At 46.9% G+C, this 14,858-nt stretch overlaps 1 protein-coding gene across 4 annotated transcripts in view; it reads right to left on the bottom strand.

Moving 5' to 3' along the window:
* The window catches only part of RIN2 (Ras and Rab interactor 2), a 227,673-nt gene that overhangs the window by 186,817 nt on the left and 25,998 nt on the right, over nt 1-14,858 (bottom strand). For 2 of the 4 annotated variants that reach the window (XM_070472222.1, XM_070472221.1), the window contains exon 2: nt 8,186-8,296. Coding sequence is in view for 1 of the 4 variants with exons in the window: in XM_070472226.1 (XP_070328327.1) it covers nt 6,346-6,397 (52 nt within the window). In the remaining 3 variants the exon portion in view is untranslated. Of the gene's footprint in view, nt 1-6,345; nt 6,465-8,185; nt 8,297-14,858 lie in introns of those variants that run through there. The other 2 variants (XM_070472226.1, XM_070472225.1) reach the window with 2 other exon arrangements.

Below are 14,858 nucleotides of genomic sequence, written 5' to 3'. Positions count from 1 at the left end.
TCAGTATGTGTAGCTGCAGGCATGGATTTGGTTCATGTTCACAATGTGAGAAGTTACAGAGAGACGGGAAGCGGAGGCGAGTCTACAATCAGGTCAGTGTCAGAGGGCAAGAGCAGGGGCCCCCTGGACATGGTGAGTCTGGGCTCTCAGTGCCAGAATGGGGACCACCCAGCCCTCCCAACCCTCTAGATCTGCCATGCGACCGACCATACCCAGAGTGGAAGGCTGAAGGGGTGGAGAAACATGTGCCCTAATGTAAGAAAGAGAGATACTAATAAGCTCTTTCATGCTTTTCTTTATGCAACATCTGGACACATTTTAATCACCAATTTCCCATTCACAGAGAAAAAGTGGTCAAGGAAGTATGCCTTCATTTAATAAAGAGCCACTGTGTCGTGACCAGATGACTTTTTCTGGCAAAAAAAAAATCAAAGTCTGATCTTGCCCTTCCCTTTGATTCTTTTAGCAAGCATGACCATGCTGTGAGACAATTCCTAGATACACCATCCTGATGCGGTGTGGGGGCTAGCCTTTTTTTAACTTTTTATTTGGACATAATTTCAAACTTCCAGAAAACGTGGCAGGAGTCCAGAACCCTTACTAATTAATAAGGAGACAAAAGGACCCAAAATAAATATAAGAAAAGATCAGAAGAGACACAATGCCAAGAAGGTAAGCCAATAGCTAATAAGCACACGAAAAGATGCTCGACATCCTCAGTGACGAGGAAATGCTAAATCCACAGTAAGATGAGAGGACACATCTACCAGAATGGCGAACAACAAAAAAGCTGACCACATCAACTGTGAGAATGGAAATTAGTCTCCCATTGTTGGTGGGAATGCAGTAAAATGGAGCAGCCTCTCTGGAAAACAGGTCTGCAGTTTCTTAAAGAACCAAACACTCATCCTATGACCTGTAAACTTCACTTGTAAGTACCTACCCAAGGAAAATAAAAATCTATGTCCACATAAAGGCTTGTATATGGATGTTCATAGTAGCATATTCAAAGAAATGGAACTGAAACCAACCCAAATGTCTATCAACTGTAGAGTGGATAAACAAAACGTGATATGTCCAATCAATGAAACACTATTCCACAGTAAAAAGGAAATAAATTATGGGCATGCTAGTCACAGATGACTGAGTGACAGCAGCCAGACACCACGTACGAGTCCATTTGCCTAACATTTCTAGAAAAATGTCAAAGTTTACTTAAACGCCCATACCTGTACACTTAAAATGGGTTAATTTTATGATACATAAATTAGATCCCAATAAACTAATTCTGGGCTTCCCTGGTGGCTCAGTGGTAAAGAATCCGTCTGCAATGCAGGAGACACAGGTTCAATTCCTGGGTAGAGAAGATCTCCTAGAGAAGGAAATGGCAACCCACTCCAGTTTTCTTGCTTGGAGAATTCCATGGACAGAGGAGCCTGGTGGGCTACAGTCCAAGAGGTTGCAAACAGTCAGACACAATTGAGTGACTAAGCAACAACATCAAAGCTATTTTTATAAAGGGGAATATATTCTAAAGATTGCTCTGTATTGTGCTTTTTCTCTACTCAGAACTATAACTTGAAGATGGTTTCATATCATCACCATAGTTCTACCTTTTTTGAAAAAGTGAAAATGTCAGTCGCTCAGTCATGTCTGACTCTATGTGATCCCATGAACTGTAGCCCACCAGGCTCTCCTGTCCCTGGAATTCTCCAGGCAAGAATACTGGAGTGGGTTGCCATTCTTCAGAGGATCTTTCAAACCTGGGCCTCTTACATTGCAGGCAGATTCTTTACTGGTGGGTCACCAGGGATGCTCTCTACCTTTATAAGTGGTTGTCTAACGTTTCATTGTATGACTGTGATGAAGTTTAAATAAATAAATAGCCATGGACACACACACACACACACACACACACACATACACACACACACACACATGCTCTCCTTTCCGCATTCTGTCCTAAGGCCTCAGAGGGATTTTGCTTCCACTGTGCTCAGATTTAAAAACTACAAGACCCCCTCCTTCCATTCCCCAAACTGCCTGGCACCCCCATATCAGATGCGAAGTTACCTCACCCACATCCCCTTATCACTTGCCCTCCCATACATGCCACTTTTTGACTTGAAAAAAGTCAACATTACTTTTGTTTTGATTTTCTTTTTTAAAATCACAAATTACCTACTCCAAAATATCCATCCTCTGGTACCCATGGCTCTGTTTGATCTAAGCACAAACAGTAGGAGATGTTTGGGTAGGCCAGAAGACCAAGGAACTATCGCCTTGCAATAATCCGTGGCAATGATGAGTGGGAGCTGGTGGATGAATGCCCCGTGTCCTCACTCCCTGGGAGAAGCAATTCTGAGGGGAGATCAATGCCACCTCCCAGAGCTCTTGGGCAAGCTGGACCCCAGCTGCCCACAGTGGTCAGGTGCTTGTGAACACAACTGCTCCCCTTGGCATCTCACGTCTCCTCTCCCCCTGTATCCTTCCCCCCAGAAGGATGGTAGTGGTACTTTCTGCCTGATCCCTGTGATTCATGAAGATGGAAATCAGCCATAAAGTCCACAGGCATGTCGACAGCATTCATAATTTGCATGCTGGCATGGATGAGTTAATTAGAAAGCTCTGTTGGGCCAAATAGGGTACCATCACGGTCTTACTTGAAATAGGGTACCACCATGAAGACACCAGAGTACAGTCTTGCTTGCTTGGCCAACATGCAAACACAGTATGAATAACTTACGAGTGTTTGGAAACACATTTAATCGTTCGAGGCTTAGGTTTCTGCCGCAGACCTCCACTACAGGGCCAAGAATACAACTGTCAAGCCACCCTTAGCAGATGCTTTATGACTTAGAACTCACAAAAAGCATCAGATGGCAAGTCTTTTCCATGCTCACTTGGAAAAAGCCCTGTAAATTTATGGCTGCTAATTCCAACCAACATAAAAGCGTCGCCTCCTCTCCTTCCAGCTTCAACTGTATTCGTGCCAGATGGGAGAGCCAAGGACCCAAGAGGCAAAGAAATGACATTTTCACCAAACTCAGAGCACTCTCTCCAACTGTAGGAAAGTATACACTTCAGTGTAATTGACAATTTAGTCATCCCACTGGCTGCTCTTATTTCATTCTGACGCACTTGAGCAACTGGTATGTGCTGATGCCAAGTAAAACCATTTCAGGCTGCTGTCGGCGGGGTGGTGGTTGTCACTGAGGGAGCCCAACAACCCCAGACCCCTCCTGAGTCCAGAAGGAGCAAAGCTGTGATACCAGAAGGGGCAGCAATCGCCCACAAAGGACTGAGCTCCCAGAAGTTTCTGGAACCCGGGGCTATGTAGCTTTCTGGAACCCGGGTCATAGCCAATGACCACATCATGTGGCTTCCCCGATGGCTCAGTGGTGAAGAATCCACCTGTCAATACAGAAGATGAAGGTTTGCTCCCTGGGCGGGGAAGATCCCCCGGAGAAGGAAATGGCAACCCACTCCAGCATTCTTGCCTGGAGAATCCCATGGACAGAGGAGCCTGGTGGGCTATAGTCCACAGGTCACCAAGAGGCAGACACGACCTAGGGACTAAGCAGGAGCACCGGAATATCACCGAAGACTCGCGGTTTTGCCCAGAGTTAGAACCAAAACTGCCACTGGAAAAAGTCTTTACATTTCAGCCTGTCTTTGCCCAATTTGACAGAAGCAGAGGCAGCATAAGAGAGGGACTTCTGGGGTCTGACCAAGGCCAAGGCAAACAGTAGATCCCCACCCCCTACCCAGGACAGGCAGAGTTCACCGCTCAGCCTCTTGACTCGGGCATGGCCATGTGACTTGTGTTATCAATACGATCACACAGGAGCACCAGTGAAGAAGCCTCTGAATTTCCACCTGCACCCCCGCCTCTCCCATGGTCATGAGAAGAGCTGCTCTTGGGCTGCCAATGCCCTCAAGCCTAGATTTGGAACGCAGTCAGGCAGAACAGGCTTGAGCCCAGACCTGAGCGAGAGACCTTGCTGGATCAGGTTGGAAGCAGTGGTCCAGTCGAGCCCAGCCTGGATCAGCCACTCCCCCCAACCCTCCCCATGAGGTCAGCAGAGTCATCCAGCTGAGTCCACCCTAGATCAGACCGGCCAACCTTTACAGAGTGTGCGGCATAAACCCTTATTATGGGCTTCCTTGGTGGCTCAGATGGTAAAGAATCCACCTACAATACGGAGACCTGGGTTTGATCCCTGGGTGGAGAAGATCCCCTGGAGGAGGGCACGGCAACCCACTCCAGTGTTCTTGCCTAGAGAATGCCATGAACAGAGGAGCCTGGCAGGCTACAGTCCAGTTCAGTTCAGTTGCTCAGTCCTGATTCTTTGTGACCCCATGGCCTGTAGCAGGCCAGGCTTCCCTGTCCATCAGCAACTGCCAGAGCCTACTCAATGAGCCTACTCAAAGGGTTACAAGGATCGGACACGACTGAACGACTAAGCACACAGCCTTGTTTCCACTGTATCTGAAGGCAGTTTGTTGCACAAGACAAACTAATGCAGAGAACAGAGGGAAGTCTAGGAAGCCAGGAGTCCTGCTTGATACATTCTCCTTCCCCCCTTCCCTGGACAAATGGGGCAACTTACAGGATATAATTGTGATGGTCACACTTGCTTCAAAAGGTCCCCATAATTTTTCTAGGAACACCCCAACTTCTGTGTCCCTTATTGGGACAATTCCTAGATGTTCCCTACATGGTCTGTCACAGGTTCCACACAGGACTGAGCCCTGGTTACCCACAGCAGTCCCCTGCTCAGGGCCTCCCCCCTTCCCCGCCACACCCCTCACTCCCTCACCCTGCCTCCGTGCGTCAATGCCCATAGAAACACTTGCATTGACTGTCCCGTGGTTAAGACTCTGAGCTCCCAAGGCAGGAGACATGGGTTTGACCCCTGGTCAGGGAACTAGATCCCACATATCTCAACTAAGAGTGCACATGCTGCAACTAAGAACCAGCACAGCCAAATAAATAAAATAAATGCTTTTTAAAAAATCACTCCTGAAGAACTGAGATTTTGAATTTTTAAAAAAAGAAACAGCTGCACATGAATGCTCAGCTCAAACTAACACACGGCTCACTTTACAATCAACGGGAAGCACTTGAATGTGCCAGGCATCCTAACACACAGGCGACTTCACTTCGCTATGCCTCAGCTTCCTCATCTGTAAAATGGGGTCAGACTACTGCTCACCAGGGCTGCTGTGAGAAAAGAATGTGTAATGTGCCTCAAACAAGACCTGGCTTGTGGAAAACCTTCAATAAACGCTACTATTTTGAAGCAAGAATTGCTTCTACTTGGACTTTCCTTGTGGCTCAGCTGATAAAGAATCCACCTGCAATGCAGGAGACCTGGGTTCGACCCCTGGGTTGGGAAGATTCCTTGGAGAAGGGAAAGGCTACCTCCAGTACTCTGGCCAGGACTATACAGTCCATGGGGTTGCAAAGAGTCGGACAGGACTGAGCAACTTTCATTTTGCTTCTCCTTATTACCAACAGGCTTCCAAGCTGCATCCTCCTATTGGAAGGAATGGGTAGGATGGAGGAAAAGTAAGCCGGAAAAAAAGAGGATGAAGAACAAGGAATATCTTCCATCCTCATGAAAGTGAAAATGTTAGCTGCTCAGTCGTGACCAATTCTTTGGGACCGCATGGACTGTAGCCCCACCAGGTTCCTCTGTCCATGGGATCTTCCAGGCAAGAACACCGGAGTGGGCTGCCATTTCCTTCTCCAGGGGATCTTCCCAACCCAGGAATCGAACCCAGGTCTCCTGTATTGCAGGCAGATTCTTTACTTTCTGAGCCACTTGGGGGTTAGACGAGTTCCTCCCCATGAACCCACTTTAAATTCTTCGGCCAGCTGATGGCAGCACTAGCCTTTAACTGTGAGCAGGGCAAGCAGCAGGCATCCTCCAGGGATTACACTTGGTTCAGGACATTCTGCTTACTGAGAACCAGAGGCAGAACAAGAAGGGTGTCGAGGCGAAGCCACAAGCCACCGATGCCATGAGCAAAGGCTGACGGAGAGGAGAGCACACGCGACAGGTCACATTTCAACATTCATACCGAAGTCGGTTCTCCAGTGCTGCACATCTGAAAATACTTTCCACTTGAATAACAACCCACAGAGAAATAGTAACGCAGAGCCCCGCCGGTTCCTGTTATTGTTTAGTTTACTGTTGCATCCTGTGGAAGCCGTTTATTTATAAAAGTGAGACCCAAAGATGTTTCATCTCACAGGAAAAACAAAGGAAGTGACAAAGAAATCTTGACCTCAATAGACAACCCTTTAGCCCCAAGATAAGACTTCAGTGTTTATACCTGGAATTTTGCACTTCCTTATGTTACCATCTTCCTTCTCAAGAAAATTCATACTTCCTGCTCTTTGCTGTTGATTTAGCTTACATTTATTCACTGTCTGCTACAGATTAGAGCCTGTGCTAAAAAAAAATGAAGAACGGGAGACACAGATCAGGCTCTGGCCTCGTGAAGTCTGAAGTCAAACATGGGCAACACAGAAATGTGAACATCACTCCACATGCTATGAATCTCATGTAATATGAGCAGAGACCATGAATCTAAGCTCTTGCGGGGGCTGGTGGTGGGGGAAGCAGGCAGCCTCATGAGAGGACTGTATGTTTAAGGCAGGACCCCAGGGTCTAGCTAAGGGCTTCCCAGGTGGTGCAGTGGTAAAGAATCTGCCTGCCAGATCAGGAGACACAAGAGACACAGGTTTGATCCCTGGGTGGGGAAGATCCCCTGAAGGAGCAACTGGCAACCCACTCCAGTATTCTTGCCTGGAAAATGCCATGGACAGAGGAGCCTGGTGGGCTACAGTCCATGGTGTTTCAAAGAGTCAGACATGACTCAGGATTTGAGCATGAGCAACGTGTTTAGCGAGGATTCAAGTTAAGGAAACAGAGTCACAGGAAACTATGTACGTAAATCTAGTTCTCCAAAGCTGTGTTTGCTGGTCTGCCTGCTTCAAATGGTCTGCCTTCTCTGAGCAGAGCTGTGTTTGAAGGGCAGCTCCTGGTCCAGAAGGAATGGGCACTGGGGTCAGAGTTCATCTCACAAGTTCGGCATCAGAGAGTCCTGGGTTCACATCCAGCTTGTCATCTGGCCTTGGGTGAGTCACTTCATCTGACTGGGCCTCCCTTCTCTTACTTGGAAATCTGTGTAATGACATCTGCCTTAAACGGTGCTGCAGTGGGTTTAAATGAGATGCTCAAAGCAGTGAGTTTCCACGGTCCTGAATCTGCTGCGGGGTCAGGGATTGGAGGGGACAGTTCACTTTGTCCCAGTTCCACCCGGCAGCAGTGGGGCAGCTCAGGACTGGAGGCTGGAGCCACCTGAAGTCTCCCTCACATATCAGTGGGGCCCGGGGGGTGGCTATTGACTGGAACCACCCCCCCCGCCCACACACACACGGGGCCCGGGCTGCCTCACAACGAGGCGGCTGCTCTCACCAGCAAGCCCGCCCCGAGCCTGAAAGCCAGCCTGGAGCCATGCTGGTTTTGCTGCTCTTGGCTTCAGAATGACTCAGTGTCACCTCTGCTGCTTTTTCTGTGAGTCCCCCGCACCCCAGTTTCCAGAAAGGGGAAAATAGGCTTCCCAGATTGAGGGGACCCAGGGAAACTGTGATTCCCCCACAGTGACCTACACAGATGTCCCTCTGATGTTCAATCCCTTTCGTACAGAGATCTATGATTACATGAAAAAAAAAAAAATAGATGAAAAGTGGGGATGGGAAGAGAGGCAAGTGGGGAATGTACCTGAAAGAGGAAAAAGGCTTTATGTTGGGATGGGGCCACCATCAGGACCGTCTGCTCTCAGTAACCAACCAGCTTCAATGTTCTCATCTCTGAGATGAGAACGAAATGAATTAACCCATTAAAGGGCCGAGTCTGCCACACAATTGGAGCTGTTACTCTGAGCGCTTACAGTGAGCTGTCCTGACCTTGGTTTGGCCCTGCTGTTACTGCATCATGACAGGATCCCTAGGTACCTGAAAATAGGTAAGCATCCTCCCTGACTCTTTTGGAGAGAGGTACCATCCACAGCAGTGTACCACACTAGAGCATACAAGGTCCCCACACACAGAAGAATTTGGAAAAGATAATCCAGGGCATCGGGGTACAAGGCTTTAGTTGTCACTTACCCTTCACACCAGCATCTCTCAGTCCAGCCTCCACCTGCTCAGCATCCTGAAAGGGCTTGAACGGGTATCTTCCTCAGCAGAAGGTCAGAAGTCCGCAGGTCCCTTCTTCATCTGCAATACACGGAGTTGGCCATTTAGTGTCTTGTATGCATTTCTTGTGGTAAAGAATCTGCCTGCCAATGCAGGAGACACGGTTCAGTTCCTGATCTGGGAAGGTCCCATGTGCTGCCGTGCAAATAAAGCCGTGCGCTACAACTACTGAGCCTGTGCTCTCGAGCCTGGGAGCTGCAACTACTGAAGCGCCCAAGCCCTGGAGCCCTAGCTCAGCAACAAGAGAATCATGGCAATGAGAAGCCTCCATATCAAAACCAGAGAAAAGCCCAAACAGCAACGAAGCCCTAGTGGAGCCAAAAACAAACATATAAAATTTTTTTAAATGCCACAAAAATCACCCAGGGACTTGCCCATCACCTGGCTGGGAGGGGTTGCTGAGAGCCGAGGTACAGCCATCCTCAGTGTCTGGGGGGCGGGGTGGATCCAGGACCTGCAGATACCAAAACCCAGCGTGCCTAAGTCCCTTATTAAAAGCGTGCAGTAGTAGGTGAATGAAAGTGGCCCCATATTGGTGGTTCTGTATCCACAGATTCAATTACCCATAGACCCAAATTTTGCAAAACTGAATCCAAGGACGCAGAGGGCAGGCTCACAGGATGGAGGGCAGGCTGTGCGGCTAAGAGCCTTTCCCTCCTGTTTTGATCCCCTTTCCCACCTCCTGGTCAGGTTATGAACAGGGGACTTCCCTTACCAGAATGTTGTTTATATCCCTATGCTGATGCTCAAATTTCTAAAACTCCAAATAGTCTTCTGTGGTAAAAAATAAAAGTAACTATTAACAAGGATTCTGTCTTCTCCATCAATCAAGTGACAATTTGTTCCTTTACCCTTTGCATTACATCCGTTCCAACAATTAAGAGTCCTGCAATCTGCAAGTGTAGGATTTGGAGATGAAACTTAGTGCAAAATGAAATTCTCAAATGACCCCATATCTTTTTTGTCCTGTCCACACCCTAGCCTTTACAGAATCATGTAAGGCCATGAATGCAGTCGTCCTGATTACAAACAAACAGAAAACAAAACGCAAACACCAAATCAAGGTTCAAGTTTCCTTTAGCAAAAGCTAAACATCCACAGACAAACGAATGGGTAAAGAGGATGTGGGCTGTGGCCCACCAGGCTCCTCTGTCCATGGGATTTTCCAGGCAGGAACACTGGAGTGGGTTGCCATTGCCTTCTCCAGGAGATCTTCCCAACCCAGAGATCAAACCCTGGTCTCCTGCATTCCTGGCATATCCTTTACCATCTGAGCTACCAGGGGAGTCAAGGATGTGGTACAGACAGACAAGGGAATATTCAGTTCGGTCGCTCAGTCGTGTCTGACTCTTTGCGACCCCATGAATCACAGCACGCCAGGCCTCCCTGTCCATCACCAACTCCTGGAGTTTACTCAGTCGAGTCAGTGATGCCATCAAGCCATCTCATCTTCTGTCATCCCCTTCTCCTCCTGCCCCCAATCCCTCCCAGCATCCAGGTCTTTTCCAATGAGTGAGCTCTTCGCATGAGGTGGCCAAAGTATTGGAGCTTCAGCTTCAGCATCAATGCTTCCAATGAACACCCAGGACTGATCTCCATTAGGATGGACTGGTTGGATCTCCTTGCAGTCCAAGGGACTCTCCAACACCACAGTTCAAAAGTATCAATTTTTCAGCACTCAGCTTTCTTCACAATCCAACTCTCACATCCATACGTGACCACTGGAAAAACCATACCCTTGACTAGACGGACCTTTGTTGGCAAAGTAATGTCTCTGCTTTTTAGTATGCTATTTAGGTTGGTCATAACTTTCCTTCCAAGGAGTAAGCGTCTTTTAATTTCATGGCTGCAATCACCATCTGCAGTGATTTTGGAGCCCCACAAAATAAAGTCTGACACTGTTTCCCCATCTATTTCCCATGAAGTGATGGGATCAGATCAGCCACAAAAAAGAATGAATGATCTGCAGCAGCATGGATGGACCCAGAGATTATCACAGTAAGTGAAGTAAGTCAGACAGAGAGCCACCATCTGATACCACTTATATGTGAAGTCTAAAAACATAATATAAGTGAACTTACTCACAAAAGAGAAACAGACTCACAAATACAGTGAACAAACTAATGGTTCCCAAAGGGGAAAGGAGGGGAAAGGGATAAATTAGGAATTTGGGATTAGCAGGCACCCACTACTATATATAAGATAGATAAACCACAAGAACCTACTGCACTGCAGAGGGTATTACATTCAATACCCTGTAATAACCTATACTAGAAAAGAATCTGAAAAAGAATATGTACAACTGAATCACTTTGCTGTATACCTACAACTAACATAACATTGTAAATCACCTATACTTCAATCAAAAAAAAAGAGTATGTTACTTGAAATCTTTAAAAAAAAAAAAACCAAACAGGTTGAAAAGAACAGGCTGCCAATGGATGGTGCCAACAGTAGATAAGTGTCAAAAGAAAACATTGTTCCATAATCCTAGTAAATTGGGAAATGTGGAGCCACACAGAGCAAAACAGGTTACTTTGTTGCAAGATTTCTAGGGTCTCTCTGAATATGACCTGGAAGTGTTTAAGTATGTTCCAGCGCTATCTTCCAAATTTTTCTGCCCAAAGAGCTTTTGTTCGTGAACACCTCAGGGTCAAGCCAGCTGTGAAAGATGGTGACCTGGCATATTTTTTCTTCCTCTCTTTTTCTTTCCTTTCTTCCTCTCCTTTTCCTTAATTGTCGTAGGGAAAGGTGTTGCCATTTCTCTGTCTAGAGGAAAGGCTAGAGAGGATGCTACAGAGCAAACTGTCCTACTGCCATCAGAGTAAGACCCCTGATGGCTGGGCCATCCAGTGGAGCAGCCTCCAGCCCCGCGCGGCTATGGATCACCCGAGCCGTGCAGACTCCGAGTTGAGATGTATAGAAAATAGACACCAAGTTTTGAAGACTTAGTACAAAAAAGTAAAATACCTCATTAACAATTTTTTACACAGACCTCATGTTGAAATATTTGATACACTGAATTAATTAAATAAAACATACTATTACAATTCATTTAACCTGTTTAACATTTTTTTAATATAACCACTAGAAAATTTAGAATGACATGTGGCTCCCACTACATTTCTATGGGACAGCATTTCTCTATGGAATAGCCCTCAAGGCCTTACTGGCTCCTGGTACACCAGAATATAGTTGGTGTACCTGCTGTCTTCTAAATACACACATACACAAAGACACACACACACATACACAGACACAGAGACACACACATGGAGGATGCTTAGCCTAAAACCCCTTGTTCCTTGATGCCAGGTCCTGCTACAATCCAAGCTTTCCTTTAAGCTCCGTCTCAAAGCAGAGCAGGTCATGGCTGGCGTGCATGAAGAACTGACGACACGCCAGGCACTACTCCATGTACTATCCCCCGACTCTCTGAAGCCATCCCAGCAGCTGCATGAGGAGAGCAGCAACAGATTCTCAGTTTACAGCAGGACAAAGCGAAGTGACCTGGTATTGTCGGGTTGGGCTTCCCTAGTAGCTCAGTTGGTAAAGAATCCACCTGCAATGCAGGAGACCCTGGTTAGATTCCTGGGTCTCGAAGATCCGCTGGAGAAGGGATAGGCCATACACTCTAGTGTTTTGGGGCTTCTCTGTGGCTCAGCTGGTAAAGAATCTGCCTGCAAAGCGGGAGACCTGGGTTTGATCCCTGGGTTGGGATGATCCTCTGGAGAAGGGAAAGGCTACCCATTCCAGAATTTTGGCCTGGGGAATTCCACGGACTGTAAAATCCATGGGGTCGCAAAGAGTTGGACATGACAGATCAACTATCACTTCCACTTTAGCACCATGAGCTGGGCATGGCAAAACCCAGACTTGCCATCACCGTCCCCACCTTTAACTCCTTGGTGGTCCTCGGCCCCTCCCCACGTCTGCTCTGGGGTCCCGGGTATCAGGCTCCCTCACTCCTTTGAAGCCTCACTGCACTTGGTAATACATCTTAGTTTACATACGTTTCCACAGCATGAATTACTACGTTGTACTATTACAATCTCAGTTTTCTCTGATCCACATGCTTTTCTCTGAAGACCAGGATGAACTCTGCTCTTGCTTGAGTCTTCACAGAAAATGGCACTTTGGGAGCTCTGTGACCGTTTGACTAATATACAGCGTATTATATATTATACTTGAATGTCCTCCTCTCACAACCTTTTACAAATTACAGACTTTTGCTGGTGAAAGGGAAATAAGGGAAATTGATGTGGACGCCCACTGCTGACAAGCAGAATAAAATTAGGGGCAGGGCCTCCCTGGCAGTCCAGTGGTTAAGAATCACCTGCCAATGCAAGCGACACTTGGGTTCGATCCCTGGTCAGGGACGGTCCCATGGGCAGTAGAACAGCTAAGCTCACACGCCTTGGGCCTGAGCCCGACTGACCTGGAGCCTGTGCTCCGCAACAGGAGACGCCACAGTCATGAGAAGCCCACGCACTGCAATGAGAGCGTAGCCCTTCTTGCTGCAACCAGAGAAAGCCCACGTGCATCCGTGAAGACCCGGCACAGCCAAAAATAAATAAATAAGAATCACGACCTGAAGTACTTCAAATCATTAAAAATTAGAAACGGGGGGCCAAAGAGAGCAGCTGGGTATCTGTGGTTCCTGCCGGCAGGACCACCTCTAAATAACTTCATAGTTTCTCTCTTTCAGCTCACACCGCCAGGCTGACTCTGTCCTTAACCTTGTCCCCAGAGGCATCCTGTCCCCCACCTCCCTGACCCCAGAAAACTGCCTGAGAAGAAACTGATGGGGGAGGGAAGGGAAAAATGCAAGGAATTAGGAGAGTAATTACGGGTATTTCCAAAGCAAGAACATTTCTGGTAAGCTTAGAAGACTCTTCATCCTTTAGCTATTTTGTTGTCAGAAATGGGCACCCCCCAAAACAAGTCAGAATGAAGATCCCCTAGAAGTTACAATACCTATGAAAACTAAGGATTCAAATTCATTATTTTCTATTCCCTTTCCAAAGAGTTTTGTGTAATGGAGAAATTTTAGATGTTTCCAATTGCTTTAAAACAGACTTACTGGTTAACTTTCCTTATGCAATGATCTCAGTTTTTCCCTCAGAAGCCAGCTTGCCATGACTTCATGAAGTTTTTCTCACTTCCGTGAAAAAACATTCAAAGATGGGGCACACCTTCTCTTCTGAGGATCATTTTATTCTGATATGTATTCTTGGAAAGGATGAGCCAAGAACTCTGTTGCCCTTTGATGATCTAAACCTTCGCACTGTACTAACACACTAAATTAGATTCTTTGATCTTTGCTTAAATATGTAAGATTAAATTAAATAAGATCAACAAGATTGTTTTGAATAATCTTCTCAAATAGGTTCATTGTTTTGGAAACATTCTCTCATCTTCAGAAATGTCCAGCAGGTCTTGGAATGCATATATATCTGTGATAATTCTGTAAGCGTTTCTATTTCTGTCATGCCAGTTAAGGAAAGGGGCCACTAGAACATTTGTTTATTCATTTTAGCAAACATTTGCTGGATTTTGCTCAGGGTCTCAGGTGGACACTGCAGGGACACAAACAGGATCCTGTTTTTAAATGTGGGGATCTCAAAGAGATGCAGAAGACGAGGGTAGTTTCAATCAGGGGGCAGGAAGCGAGGCATTTTAGAGAAAACCACTTGGTCAAAAGCAGATGTGCCAAGGTCAGAGCACTGGGATCCTCGTTGGCCCTGGGAGGACTGGGGATGGAAGTGGATAGGCAGCCCAGGAAAGGGCCTGGACCAGGGGGAGGAGGGGGGCTTCCACTGTCCAATGAAAACATAGCAGGGCTACTGAAACCTGTTGCAGGGTGGGCTGCTGGAGGTGGAAGGGCCTCTTAAGGCAAATAATGAAGACCTGAACTATGGACTATGACCTTGAACTAGGCAAGATGGTACTAGACACCAGAGCTGTTATGGAAGGCTGCTGCTGAATATGAGGAAGCTCTAACAAGCCCCCAGAGAGGACAAGGAAGCCTCGAGAAGCAGCTGGTGTGGGCGGGTGGAGGATTAGTACATTTTTAGATAAGCTGAGTCTAAGTTGAAAAGTCCAGCACTAGTTGAAATATTAAGAGGAGTAAATGTGTGTTTCTGTTTCAGGACAGAAAGTCCCCTCCCAGCAAACCCACAGATATACATATCTGTGTATATCTCCACACACAGACAGTGAGTGAAGGGAGAGTGGTCACAGCTGCCCTTGTGATCAACAAAGCAGGGGTCAAGTTTCCTGTGTGGGAAGCAGGCATCCTGACCGCTGGCCTTACTAAGACGAGAGGAATTGCCGGTGTGAGTGGGTGTTTTTTTTTTAATATAATTTTTTTATTAGAGTATCAGTTCGGTTCAGTTCAGTCACTCAGTCATGTCCAACTCTTTGTGACCCTATGGACTGCAGCATGACAGGCCTCCCTGTCCATCTGGGAGTAAACTCCCAGAGTTTACTCAAACTCATGTCAATTGAGTCGGTGATGCCATCCAACCATCTCATCTTCTGTCATCCCCTTCTTCTCCTGCCTTAAATCTTTCCCAGCATC

Source organism: Odocoileus virginianus, chromosome 9, assembly GCF_023699985.2.
Source record: "Odocoileus virginianus isolate 20LAN1187 ecotype Illinois chromosome 9, Ovbor_1.2, whole genome shotgun sequence".
Lineage (NCBI taxonomy): Eukaryota > Metazoa > Chordata > Mammalia > Artiodactyla > Cervidae > Odocoileus > Odocoileus virginianus.
The sequence above is the reverse complement of the archived record's forward strand: the minus strand, read 5'-3'. Positions and strand labels throughout refer to the sequence as shown.